The 14,004-nt window shown below is 49.3% G+C and overlaps 1 protein-coding gene across 2 annotated transcripts in view; it reads left to right on the forward strand.

The window, feature by feature from the left end:
- The window catches only part of polrmt (polymerase (RNA) mitochondrial (DNA directed)), a 29,141-nt gene extending 17,948 nt beyond the window's left edge, over positions 1 to 11,193 (forward strand). For both annotated transcript variants that reach the window (XR_013468666.1, XM_078108633.1), the window contains exons 15-21: positions 1 to 8; positions 4,767 to 4,819; positions 6,580 to 6,678; positions 6,984 to 7,056; positions 7,928 to 8,019; positions 8,885 to 8,958; positions 10,434 to 11,193. The exon at positions 1 to 8 is cut by the window's left edge. Coding sequence is in view for 1 of the 2 variants with exons in the window: in XM_078108633.1 (XP_077964759.1) it covers positions 1 to 8; positions 4,767 to 4,819; positions 6,580 to 6,678; positions 6,984 to 7,056; positions 7,928 to 8,019; positions 8,885 to 8,958; positions 10,434 to 10,483 (449 nt within the window). In the remaining variant the exon portion in view is untranslated. The remainder of the gene's footprint in view (positions 9 to 4,766; positions 4,820 to 6,579; positions 6,679 to 6,983; positions 7,057 to 7,927; positions 8,020 to 8,884; positions 8,959 to 10,433) is intronic.
- The last annotated feature ends 2,811 nt before the right edge of the window (positions 11,194 to 14,004 follow it).

The following is a 14,004-nucleotide window of genomic DNA, read 5'->3' on the forward strand; positions in this document are numbered from 1 at the left end:
ACCAAGTGGTGAGTCACCCGCCGGAGGAGCTTTTCACAAGGGGGCCGGTAACCTTTTTAGGAGAACGGTTTGTTTCCACGGCGGGGGGGTGGGGGGGCTGGGAATGGGGAAGGCGGGGGGATCAGGGTCTAAATTAAAGGGGTGATTTGTGTCTTTTGAAGTGGGGTGGAATGAGGTACTTAAGCTGTCTGTGTGATACCTTCAGTAGATGACATGTGTCGTCACAGGAGGAGAGGAATGTATCGTTACTTGGGGGGAGGGTGGGGGGGGATAAATGAAGCGCTCCAGTGATAATTTAGGTTCGTATTGCAACAGAAGCAGATGAAAAAGGCCTAAACCTTTTTTTCAGTTTCTTGAAAAGTATAAATAAGGATATACTCATATTGAGGTGACTAACTCGTCACTAATACTCGTCTGCACGTTGCAGACGCCTTTTTGACATTTCTTACCCTGTTTACATACGGTGATAAAAAAACAACCTGTGTGAACCGGTTTTGTGCTGATAAAAGTGTAGTATGTTTCAGACTCGACCCGGATAATGAGACGCGTGCGATGCTTTGGATCATCATTTTGACTGTAATCATAATTCAACGGCGCCGTTTCCACTCATTTGATTTCATTGGACTTTGATGGAATTTCTGATGAAGCTGATAATAAATCCGGTAGGGTAGTTGGGGGGGCATTTAGCTGTGAGTCGGAGATGTACGGAGAGTCCAATGAGTATTTTACAGACAAAGAGACTAACAACATGGTTGCTTATAGCTAATTCTATAACTCTAGTTACTTTAATTCAGCGTGTTTGGAGACACTGAGAGCGCGCTGTCCTCAAACAGCCTGCCCACAAATTTTGCATAATTGTGGTTTTGGCAAGACTCAACCAGCCCGGGCCCGAGCTACTTTGCATGCATTCGGGTCGGCCTGTTGCGGAGTGCTCTTATCTGCACAGATGGGAACTGGATGGACCGCGAGCACTCGACACTCACAGCGCATTCGGACCGGCGACCCGCGGGGTGGGGTGGGGGGGGGGGCTCGGTGGACTTTCTCTTTCCATCGCGATGGCTCGAGTACAGGGTTCCTCTGATGGTCTCGCTGCGGGTGGAGCTCAGCATCTCCGGAGAGAAGGGGCGTCGGCGTGCCAGCACGTCTGCAGATAACGTGCGTGCATGGAAATAAAAAGCATTCCGTACATACGTGTGTGTGTGTGTGTGTGTGTGTGTGTGTGTGTGTGTGTGTGTGTGTGTGTGTGTGTGTGTGTGTGTGTGTGTGTGTGTGTGTGTGTGTGTGTGTGTGTGTGTGTGTGTGTGTGTGTGTGTGTGTGTGTGTGTGTGTGTGTGTGTGTGTGTGCGGGCACGTAGCGGATGCCAAACACATGCAGTCATCCAGCTGATGGCGCCTGCTCCGCCTAATGACATGGAGCAGGAGGCCGGCTTCGAGGGGGAGTAACACCTCATGAGAAGGTGCCGGAGAGCGAGGGCGACAGATGGCGGCTCCCCTGAGGGTGCGTCTCCGTCTCTCCCTGTTGATGTTTAATGTCCAGCAGGGACAAGGAAGCTTTTTTTTTTCCCCCACTGCCTAAAGATGATGAATGAGATGATGACTTTGTGCGTGAATGAGGTCTCTAGCTCACATTTCACAGATAAACTGGTTTCATCCCTGTGAATAATTCTCTAATCCAGTTGCATCATTGGGCTGCAACAATGAAACTTTGCAGAGAGGTCACCTTTTCCCCGCGCGGCGGGATTAAATTCAATCTCCCGGCCTCCTCTCTGCCTCTTAAATCCAAGGCCACCGTGTTGCTGGGGGTCGTTAGTAATTAGACCCTGGATGGAGCGGGAAGATGAAGTGTGATGCGCGGAAAGAAAGCCAATGAAGTGGAGAGAAACTCACCGCGTGTGCCTCTCTGTGTGTCTTTTAGCAGTTCTGTCCGTTGGTTCTTTTCGGCGTTCTGTGTTTTCCACGTCTGCTGGAGGAGACGAACGGCAGGATGGAGGAGCTGGGAGCAGCTCCGACGTGCATCAGGGAGGCTGCTTAACCGGATTGGGAGAAGCTAATCGGATCAGAGGTCACTCTGGCTCATACTCGCACGTGGTTATTTTCCATCCTCCCATCACAGGCGAGGCTGCGCTCTCCGAGGACGGTGACCCGTCGGCTGCGTTTGTCCGGACATGTGTGTTTTATGGCGTGGCAAAGCGCTGAGTGGTGTGATGTCCTCTGTGTGGAGAAGCAGTTGTGGTTTGTTGCTGTGTTACGGGCCGCTGTCAACATTGATGGGTAGTTTGGTGTCATGTGATCTAAGCCGTTAGCAGTCACTACTTTTTAAAATGAAAGTGCAATACTCAATAATTCAGTACATTTCAGTCCTTTTTAGAGAAGAGGATCGACGCTTCTCTCTGTTCTACTCTTTTCATGTTTGTTGGAATCGGAAACATTTCCCGGGCTTGTACAATTGCAGCGAGCCGGCTTTTCTATTTCTGGGAAACTCTAAATGTCGGCGCCGTGCCCCCCTCCCCCCCCGCGCCTTTCGCCCCGGGACAGGAGCGAGCCGTTCCCGGGGGGGAACTTGCAGAATCGTGTGGCATTTCGTGGTGAAATAATACCTGCAGTTTGCGGAGGAAAAAAGTTTGATGGAAAGAAGAAGGTCAGTGGTGGTGTGGGCATGTTCAGGGGGGGGGGGGGGGGGGATGAGACGCGTGTTGTGAGCCGCTCCCCGATGAACCGTGACTCCCCTCCTCGGCAGCGCCGGCCGCGTGTGCCCGTTGTGCCCCGCGGGCATCTGTGCGGCCGCCATCCTGTGATTGAGCGGCGTGTCCACCCAAGGTCTCGTTCGTACGCCGATCGGGGTCGCCGGCGCTTTATGATGAACAGGCTCTCAGTGCAGGGGGGGTGACCTCGTTTACGGCGCGGCGGTCCATTACTCGCCATCGGACGTAACCCCCGTCCCTTCCACCCTTGCAGCTTTCTCTCTTTCTAAACTCTTAGTTGCAACAAAAAAGCAAAGATGATGGACAGACCCCCCCCCCACAGGCCTCCCTAGAGCAGTGATGGATGAGATGGCCGCCATGGCAGCAGCTAATGGGGTCTTACCACATTATGCTTCTTTCTTCATGATTGTGTGATTCTGTCATTCGTCACCCAGCGGCTCCTTCAAAGGCCCCTCACGTTCAGAACTGTATCCAGGTATTCGTGGTCCCCACAGGCAGAATCTTACTAAACAAAATGCTTCTCCTCTTGCACCTTCTGCAGGTTGCTGGGGGGGGGGGGGGGGGGGGGATCGGTTGCAGTGACATCCGGTGCAGATACACCTGATCCCGAGAGGATGAACCCTACCGACCAAAATCAATAATTGAAACGGCACGGCCTGATTCTGCTCCGTGGAGCCTTTTCCCACTTTCTAAAGGCGTGAAAGTGGCTCCCCGTCAGGGCCCATTAGCTATTGCCCTACGAAAACCTTAACGGCAACAGGGAGAGCGACGCCACGTGCACTTCACCGGGCCTCCGTGTCCTCCATGCGAGATATGAGAGACGGAGTTTAGCATCAAACGCGGGTATTAAAAGGCTTCTGCGGGTGCAGGAACCAGCTGCTCTCCCGTTAGGAGTTGTGTGCATATCGGACAGTAAAGCAGTCGAAGCCGTTCGGCAACACGTTTTGGAGGAGTTGTTTACAGCCAGAGACGGTCAATGGGAGAATAAAGCAAATCTACAACTTGTATAAGCTAATCCATCTATTTTCTTTCCGCCCTGTTCCAGGGCGCCTAAGCCCCAAACTGAAAGGCTCGGCTCTAACAACTAAGCCGTCATGCTGCTCAAAAGGAAATGATCTGTTTCTTTTATTTTCCCTGTTTTTCTTTTCCGTGTATTGGACCCTTAAAATCGAGGAAATGAAAAAGTGTTTCTGTCCTCGGCTGAGCCTGTTCATCATCAAAAGCTCAATAAAAGCACTTTGGTTACTGCGAGCGCGGCGCGCTCGGGAGGATCGACTGAATCGAAACGACAAAACGACACAAGGAAATGTGTTCGGGCCGACCGAGAGCCACTGGCGTACTTTTAGTTTAAGCGCCGCTGGGTCGTCTCTCGCTCCTCATATTACCCCGTCCTCCCCCCCCCGGCGCGGCGCCTCGGCTCGGCTGAAGGCTTCGGGAGATTAGAGCGCCAGAGGAGCTAAAGGCTTTGGTGTTGTCCAAAAAAAACACCTGCCCGATGTCCTCTGATCGGGAAATCAGGTGATATCGTGCTGAGCTTAATACATCCGGCGTTCCCCTCTGATGCTCGTTCATCAGGGTGATATTTCTACTATCGCCAGATAGTCCTACTTTACTTTGATTACCACCTACTTTCTCTGAGGCGTAACGTGGTGGTGTACCGTCTATTTCCTGTTGTTTATTTCCTCGCCGCTCTTTTCCATCTATTTCCTGTGTGTGATGAACGAATAATCTCCATCGGCTGCCCTGTTGGGGGGGGGGGACTAACCGGTGATACTCTAGACAGAACAAGTGACACGTAATTCCTTTCCTCGCTAAGCTTTTGCCATCAGCAAAGCAGAATCGAACCTTTTTGGGCCTCAATCGAAGCCGCTCGGCTTCGAGTGGCCCGCGCGGCGCCCGCGTGGCTTCCAAGTTGCCGCCACGAGACGCCGCGACCCACTCGAGCTCAGCTGGAAGATGGAGGCGCGCGCTCATAGATCTGTTACCGTTCATGTCGTATATATCTGCTGCCTGCATGTTGTTGGTTAATAAAAGCTAATTGTTCCTCTCGTCTTGCCCCTCCAGCTGAAGAGCACCATCCAACTCATCAACCTCCAGATCAGCCACGACGCCAAAGAGTAAGTCGCCCCGCGGAGTGTCCGCGTATTAGTGGGACGAAGCCGACGGGGACTTTGCAGTCACAAGCTGCTGCGACGCGGCCGGAACGACGGCGGCCTGTGCGGCTTTTAGAGGTCGATGGGAGGCAGAAAGTAGAGCTTCCCTGCGGATAATTAGCTTACATTTATTAGACCGAACTTTCCAGCTGCACAAAAGCTCTTTCTCCGCCGGCCGTTTCCCCACTAATTGCCCACTCAAACCCCCGACGCAGCTTTGCATTTGTCACAAAGGCCATTAGAGGTGTTTGGGAAGCCTTTGAAAGCAATGTTTTACACTTCCAGTTCGGGAGTCAAAATGGCTCTTTGAGAAGCCCGTTCAGCTTTTTATGGATGTTCTTATAATAAAAATGATGATAGACGGGTGTAAAATGACAGACGGATGATCAAAGAATATCCAATGTGCCTTTAATGTATTCCCATTAATTAACTCCGCAGCGACTCACTGAGTGGTGGTCCTCTTCAACAGGCGAGGATCGGCCTCATATGTGGCGTTCGTGGAATGAGTGCTGGTGGGGTGGGGTGTGGGGGGGGTTAGCGAAGGACGGAGGCGAGAGACGGAGACAGATAGTCGAGGACGGACAAAGACACAATCTGACATCTAGCGGATTCGGCAGTGTGCTGTAATTAAGGACCCTAATAAAAAGAAATTTTAAAAAAGAAGAAGAAGCAGCTCGTCCCGCGTCTGCATCTGAGGCTTTCAGCCTCTGAACTGCGGTAGCAGAGGAAAAAGAAGCGGCAGACATTAAATGCTTAAGCCCTCCGCCAACGTTCATCATCTCCGGTGAGCCGCAGTGAACCGCCGGCTCCTCGGGGGGGCAGCGGGCTACACTTCGGAGAGCCGTGATTGCGAACCCTCAGAGCCTGGGAGGGGAGGGAGGGGGTGGGGGGTGGGGCGTATTTGTTTTTGTGTGTACATGTAGCTGTGAGACAAAGGGAAGGGGGGCCGTGGGGGGGGGTCTTGTCTAAAGACAGCTGTGCGTTTTGCAAAATGAATCTTTTTGTTCAGTTGAAGAGGGGACGTGATAAAAGTCCAACATTTCCCAGCCGACAATAAAAGCGGATGGGAGGTAAACAAGGCTGACGGACAGGCGTGTGTGTGTGTGTCTGTGCGTGTGCATGTGTGAGCTTTGGGTTCGGCCCGTTCTCGCTCCGCTCGCCTCCATTCCCATTAGAGCGTTGTGGCCCGTGGAGGCCGAGGGGATTTGAATGGCTCGGGTTCATGGCGACGGGAACCGGAGACGCCGATTGGCTGCAGGCTGTTTCTCTTTCTTTCGTGTCATCGTGAGCAGCAGCAGCAGCAGCGCCGCATCCACGGTGACACTGTGCCGTTGCTCCCGTATCTCGTATCGTGGTTTAGCTCGCAGGGGTCACGTAGCAGAAAATAGATATTAATGTTGAAATCCATTCGTGCACACAAATACCCTTTTCAGTCGTTTGTGATTATTAATGGTGCAGCTTAGCTTAGTGGTATTTACTACGACCGTTAGTATGACTTTCTACACAAGCTTCTCATTATTCTCCCATAACCCCCTTGTGTTTACATAGACATGTCACCCAAATGGAGCAGAATAAAAAGGAGGGTTTTCCCCGCTTTAATAAAAAAAACAATGTTTGACCTTTACTGAAAGCTACTACAAGAAACCTTTTCATCTCAAAGGTCCCTGTGGACTAAAGTGGTGTTCTACAGATTCCTTCGCTAACGTGCTTTGTCTGTTGCACAGGAGGCCGGACACGGTCAAACAGAAGAACGCCTTCCCGCCAAACTTCATTCACTCTCTGGACTCCACACACATGATGCTGACCGCGCTCCACTGCTACAGGTACCGCTCGGCGCGCCGCACCTCCGGCTAGCAGCCATGCGTTTGATACGTGCAAAGTGCTTCTCACCAAATGGCCTCCCCTCCCATCTTCGATGTAATTATCACCCCGGATAAGCTAAGCATGCTACGCTAACGTGAGCTGGATTCACTCCTAGAAGGTGTGACAACTCCCTCATGATCCCAACACGGTTTCAGCAATTATCGTTGTGTATTGCACCTTTTTTTCATTATTTCAAAGTCTGCCTATTTGTAACGTCTGCTCTGCTTTGTCCCCCCCCGCCCTCCACCTCCGCCTCCCGTCTCAGCGCCGGGCTGACGTTCGTCTCAGTGCACGACTGCTACTGGACGCACGCGCTCACCGTGGACACCATGAACAAGGTATCACAGCACAGGACGTGCGTTGTCATATGTTGTATGTTGCAGCATTGCTTGTGCCGAAGCAGAGGCAGCCGCTCAGTGGAGCCAGTTCAAAGTATTCTCCCAGTTTGAGTTGGTTGCAGAGTGCCGGCCGCCGGTGGCACCATCAGATAGAGCCTGAATAATTGACTGAGACGATCGGGTCCACAGGCTCCCCGACTGAGACACGGGAGCACAAAATGGATCACATGACTTTAAAGACCCATTTCTCTCGCTCTCATTCAATCACTAAGGAGGGAAAACCCAATGAAGAAGCTCCCTCAGAGTACGTTTTATTCTCTCTCATAGTGTCTGCATGTGTGCGCTCATTACGCAGGTAATTGAGGTCCTTGTTTTAAAGGCGACTGATCACATGGCTCTCGCAATGCTTATTCACGCCTGAATAGCATTAGACTGCAATTCTATGCACATTTTCAATTTGCACATAAATAAATAAATTTCCCCCTGATCTTCTTCAAGGGCTTAATGGCACCTGGCTGGAGAATTGGCACCACAAAGCGTTCATGTTGATTCAGCAAACACAACAACAGACCTGAAAACAAACTACACGAGGGTGGGATGTGAACACGGGAGTTGAGTTCTGAGACGTCTGATCCCCATAGAAAGCGTTTTTATGTTCAAAGTTTATTCCCCTGTGAATTTAAACTCTGAATACAAACACATTTTTCTCGTGTCGGTGCTTCTATGTCCATTAGTTTTGTGTCCTGCGTCATTTCTAAATGAGATCCACTCACAGGTCTTGAAGCGCTTGCATCTCGTGGTTCGTGGGTTTGAGTAAATCAAAGTACGCTCCTCTCTTCCTCCTCCTCCTCCCTCCTCTTCTTCCTCTCAGATCTGCCGGGAGCAGTTTGTCGCCCTGCATAGCCAGCCGATCCTTCGAGAGCTCTCCGACTTCCTGCTGCAGAAATACTGCACCGGGCTCCCGTGAGTTCACCCCGCCCGCCCCGCAGGAGCGCGTTTGATTTGTGGGACTGTATGTGATAGTTCGACGGCCCGTGTACTGACCCCGTCCTTAGCTGGATTAGTTTTGCTTTGTAGACCTTGTCGTGCATTAACTTTTCATGTTTGGAAGCTTTTCTTCTTCATCTCTTGCTGTCACATAATAAAATGGACTGCCGTTATTCACAATTCCCAGCGGGTGAATCTCTCTGACTTTGACCTCTTCTGTTGTGCTGCTTTGAGGTTGACATTTGTAGTCAAGAGTGAAAGATTCTTTATTTGATGGATTATTGTTTTATTTGGTTCCGAACGTTCTTGTTCCCCAGAGGATCAGCCTTTAACTCTCCTAATATTTTTCATTTGTGACTAAATACCTGCACAACTAATAACATTCGCCTCAGCTGTACTTTGTGTTCACCGCTGATCAGCAATCACGAGGCGGTGACCACGGTAACCACGGTAACCACCTGCTTAACCTCATCAGTGTGAGCGTTTATTTCATCTTTTGAGGATACCGGCTGTGTGTGTAAAGTTCTGCACAATGTCCCCGTCATGCAGGCACGACGTCGGGGGGTAAAATCTAAAGTGCACCACTCGCGTGTCTCACATGGACCGGAGTGTTGTGCCTCCTCTGGCTCTTCAGCCTCAGACGCACTAACCACGTGCCGATTCAGCGGCAGCGGCTCGCGTGTCGTAACCTCGGCGGCTCACATTTGACACCCAAGTGTGAGCCGCCTGCGAAGGTTTAAATACTTGAATAAGAAGCGGCGTCGTCTTTGTCTCGCCACCTCCGACATGCTCCACTTTTAAACTCTTTTTTTTTTCTTCTCGTCCCTCTCCTTTGTTGCAGGGCTGAGGCCAAGAACAAGAAGTACCAGGAGTACCGCAGGCTGATGCTCCTCTTGGCCAAAGTGCCCCAGACAGGTGAGTCCGCACGCAGCCGGCCTCGGCATTGTTGGAGAGGGCCGACGTGCCGCATCCTGCCCTCCCCTAATTGCACTGAAGGGGACTCGTACGTCCTGAAGCTCCGCTCCGAGGGTTACCAGGACGACGGGGGATGTCATTCAGTGGGGTTCTTGTTTCCGTCCCGGTTTATAACGGCTAGTTCTTGTCGCCTGTTGTTCGCATAGTCATCCCATAGCTCTTTGTGTCGGCCACACGAGAAAAGAAAAAAAACGATGATCAGCTTCTGCATCGCTGTGCGACGTGATCCAGAATGGAAGTAGAGAGGCGGCGTCTCTCTCTCCCCCTCGGGCAGGTGGACGGAGGCTTTGCCGTTACGTAACCAGCCGCTCAATCTCCGTCTGTACGCTCGCTGTCTGCTTGGCACCGACAGCTGGGTCGCATAAATTGATTACTGATAATTGTGTCCCTCCTCTGCATAATCAGCTTATGCGGCTGAGACCGGTCAGGTGGGCTCCGGATGAGCCACACGCAGCTGGATTCTGACCTCTGTGACCGTGCGGTACACGTTTGGTATCAATAAGTTCTGCAGCACATTATGTATGTGTGATGCTGTAAGATTCTTACACAGTAACTTCATAAAAATAGAAGATGGACGGTACGACCCGGCTGTATACGAATGTGCAACATCTGGAGTAAGCTAAACATCGCTGTGGATTAACCAGTATATAATGTTAAGGTTTGTTGTCTTCTGAAGGTTTTCATGGACTCAATAATTCAGACCGCTGCTGCTGTCAGAGGCAAAGAGGACGGGCTCTCATCCCAGAGCCAGAATGAATATTCAAGTGTTGTATTTGAGTTCACACTATATAAATGTTACTGCTGCTCCCCGTTAAACCCCAAACGGTTTATAAGTTTATAATCCATAGTTCCTACTCCTCTTCTGTCTTTTCCCTGGACAATATCTCAGAACAAACAACATCCTGAGCAGTTTGCTTAATTGCTCATTAACCCCGTTAAAGAAGAAACAAATAAAATGCAAATCACTGTGCAGATTAATTCTCTATCGGGATAAATCGACACGAGTGTTTTTTTAAATTATTCTAAACCGGGTTTGGCTCCATTTCGCTCCTTGTTTGTTTGTAAGTGCCTTCCCATCAGCCCCGGCTGTACCTGCTGTACCTGCTGTTTGTGCAAATTGAAACATATTAACAAGTAAACATTAAAACCTGCTCAACATCAGCATGTAAACGCTGTTACTCATGCTGACGTCGGCGTTCAGCGTGAAGCACCTTGCAGCCGCACAGAGCTGCTAAACATTACTTATGCACGATCGACCAGATCGGCACAGCGATCCTGTTTTTTTTTCGGGTTCCTGCTGTGCTGGCTGGTTCTGTGCCGTTCGGCTGAGTTCGCATTGCTGATAGTGTTTGGTGCCGTGAAGCTCCCGATCGAAGCGGCGCTTGGTGTAATTCACTCCCCTCTCGCCCCTCTAGGTGACTTCGACCTCCAGCGGGTGAAGGAATCCACTTACTTCTTCAGCTGAGAGCCTCGCGAGGTCCGAGCCGGCGGAGGGAAATGAGCGGAATTGACACAGAGCAGCGGGGGGGAAGGACGCGGGTGGCTTTCTCCCCCCCGCCCCCATGACATCAAGACATTGATCCGGCCGCGCCCCGCCCCGCCCCGCCTCCCGGCCCGGGGGGCCGCGGCTGGAGCAACGCACTGTGAACTCGCCTGATTAGCGCACTAGTGTGCTGATGGGAGGCAGGATGAGATGCTCATCCAGGCGGAGTGATGAGCGAATCAGCACCGGATGGGAATGTTAAGACCCTCAATCAGTGGAAAGCAGCTCTTATAATGGCCGCTTAGGCGATATTCAGGGATACTTGTGTGTGTTTGTGTCTGTAGATGATCCATACGGACTTCATCACTCAGCACTTCTGCTGCTCAATAACCCTTTCACCTGCAAGCTGTACTTGTAAGTGATTGGTGGTGTGTGTGTGTGTGTGTGTGTGTGTGTGTTTCATGCTGTGAGGACCGCCGCAGAGCACCGACTCGCATCGGCGACCGCATCGCTCGCCGGATGACGGGATGCTCTCTGACACGATATTTGGACGTGGTTCCGGACTCGACGCCGGTGGACACGGGACTCTCAGAGAAAAGGTTAAGTCGGGGAGATCTTTGACCGCGTCCCGTCCTCACACTTACGAAGCGCCTGACCGTCGCCCTCAAATAAAAAGTATCTCCTTGATTGATTCAGCTGTATCCTGAATGTGCTTGAAGGGGATTATTATTTCGTTAGACCATTTTGGTGCCGTTGTGTGCGGTGAGATGAAGGCGTCCTTTTAGACGCACCTCAAAGGGTTTGCGGGCTTCACTAATCATCTCGAATCTCATTTTTTTTCTTTCTGTTCTGGTGCTGCAACTGGGAGTAAAAATAGCAGAAGTGCTATCTGATCATCGCTGGAAACGTTACAGCAGTTGATGTTCAAAGGCAGACGCAGACTGAGCCAAACGAGGCCGGTAATGAAATGGAAATAATCCGGGGTGATTATTAGGCTGAATCAGATGATCTGACAGGTGAAACACACATGGAGGTGCTCGTCATATATTTAACTAGTTTGGTAGAAGAGGAGAAGGAATCACTTGACTTTTACAGGGAATTCTTCTCTAACCTGTGTTCAAATTGGGCAAATTCACTGACACAATGTCCAGTTTACAGACATTTCAAACAAAGCCGAAAAAAACCCACTTTGTTTGGATACTTGAACAGTTTGGGAAACCTTTTAAGTGTTAAGTATTGTGTAATATTGAAATGAAGCTAATAGTAGAGGCTTATTTTAGCACACCAGAGGGAAATATCCAGCGTTAGCTTGCTAACCGTTTCAACTTCATCTCAATAGTTTCTCTATTGTTGGTAGTTTCTAGTAGTTAATACTTTCCACTGTTCTCCACTTCTTCGAATTTTTGGAATTTTGTTCATAAAAACAATATTTCAGAGGGAAAACTTAAGTTTGTCTGAGTTAATGAGCTTGCTAGCAGCCATTTAGCATAGCTCGGTTGCTACGGGGACCAGTGAATTTCACAGATTATTCAAAAGACTAAAAATATGTTTAAACCACCAGTTCTTCTAAGTGTCTGCAAAGCTGTTTTTTTTTGTGGAGCAGTAACGCGGCTCTGATAGTTTCCTCTATTTTGGACTGAAGCTGAACACTTTGCTTCTATCTAACAAAATATGGTTCGTTGAACTTAAAGAGGAAAAGTCTCGTTATTATTTTTGCCTCCAGTTCCTCTCACGTTGGCCAACCATCCGCTAAATGTGTCAGGGAGCACTCAAAAACAATTGCTGCCTGTTGTTTTTGAGTGGAAACTACCGTTGGCTTTGGCCAAAGGCGTAAACGGGATACTGAAGCTCGATGGGCCGGTCCCGGGTTCACATCAAAAAGCTTGTTCTGACGGCCACGATCCGAGAAAGTGGGCCTTGAGTCAAGCTTCTGGTTTTATTGCTGTTGCCTTTACAGAATGTCTTTGTGTTCCTGTTTCTCTTCCTGCCAACAGCCTCCTAGATTACATGGAATTGCGTGATTGTGATTGTAAGTGCCCCTCTTATCTGGGTTGCCATTGGAGAGGTGGGGGGGGGGCGAGTTATTTCTTCCAGCCACAGGACCAACAGGGGGAGAGAGGGTGAGGGAGGGGGGGGGGGGGGGGGGGGTGTAGATGTGGAAGTGTCAGTCGGTATCTGCCAGCCATGCCTGGGGAGCTTGACGCCACTCTGATAGATTCACAGAGAGCACTTTGATTTCCCTGCCAGGTTCCCAGGTTCTCCAGGACTATCTCCTGACCCCCCCCCCTCCACCTCGGGGGGCCTGCACTCAGTGGCTCTGGAAGGTGGAGGGGGGTCAAGACGGAGGCCAGAGTTCAGACTTATTTTGATAAGCTATGTTGTGACTTTTTCCTGGTTGTTCCAGGTTACTCTGTGGCCTCTTTGGTAAATATAGTCATTATTACTTTTTATGAGCAGCATACTATTTAATTATTTTTTTTAATTTAAAGACCTTTTCATAGCATACTCATAGTGACTGACTTTTTAATGCAGACACCACTCCTGTCGGTCTGGAAGTACTCAAACATTAAAGAGTTGCGTATAACACTAAATATGTTTTAAAAAGAGAGAACTGTGTGTTTACAAAGTTCAGGGCAATGAGATGTCAGAAAGCAGCATTGGTCCAAGCAACAGGACTGGAATATGAGATTAGATGAACAAATACACAAATAAAACCTGCGCGTCAGAAGAAGTGATACATCTCTTTTAATGCAAACTGTTTTGTTCTAATTATATGTTCAAGTAATATCGGTTCATACCAGATGATAATATGCATCAGGTCGAAGAGTTAAAAGAATTTTAAAACATCTTTTTCAGTATGTCTACAGTTACAGTAAACTAGGCTAAATAAATAGTCTGGTTTACATGACGTTTACACACAGGAATAACAACCAAGTTATTGTCAGCAAAAAGCACAGATAAAGATTGAATATCTGTCTAAAGTTCCTTGCAAAAACAGACTTGAAACTACAGATCTAAATTAATCCAAAAGTGAAATATTGCATCAACACCTACAACAGGACTTCATCTCACTCACTTTTAAACTATTTCTGTAGAAATGTTCTCTGATGGGTACGTTCGGTTTGGGAGGATGACCAGTCATCCGTTTAAAAAAAAAACAAAGGAGAAAGTAACTTTGGTTTCACTCGGTCTTTTAGCTGACGCTTTAATCCAAAGCGACTTACAATAAGTGCTCCGTTCATTCTTCAGCTTGTTTGGAAATTGTGGTTAAAGATCTACCGGCCCCTTTTCTGCGTTTCATAAATTATTCCTACACTTCTAACGAAGCAAAACATGTCAACTTATTTTGACCCTAAAAGCATTTCCCGTCCAAAGAGAGAGAAAGAAGCAAAGTGAAGCTCAGTGAAACACCGTCCTCACAACAAGCCTCTATTGGATTATTTCAGAGGGTCCAAATATAAATTCCGCACAGGGCAAATTGAGCATGAAACCAAAAAACACTG

Source organism: Gasterosteus aculeatus, chromosome 8, assembly GCF_964276395.1.
Source record: "Gasterosteus aculeatus chromosome 8, fGasAcu3.hap1.1, whole genome shotgun sequence".
NCBI classification, from domain to species: Eukaryota; Metazoa; Chordata; class Actinopteri; order Perciformes; family Gasterosteidae; genus Gasterosteus; species Gasterosteus aculeatus.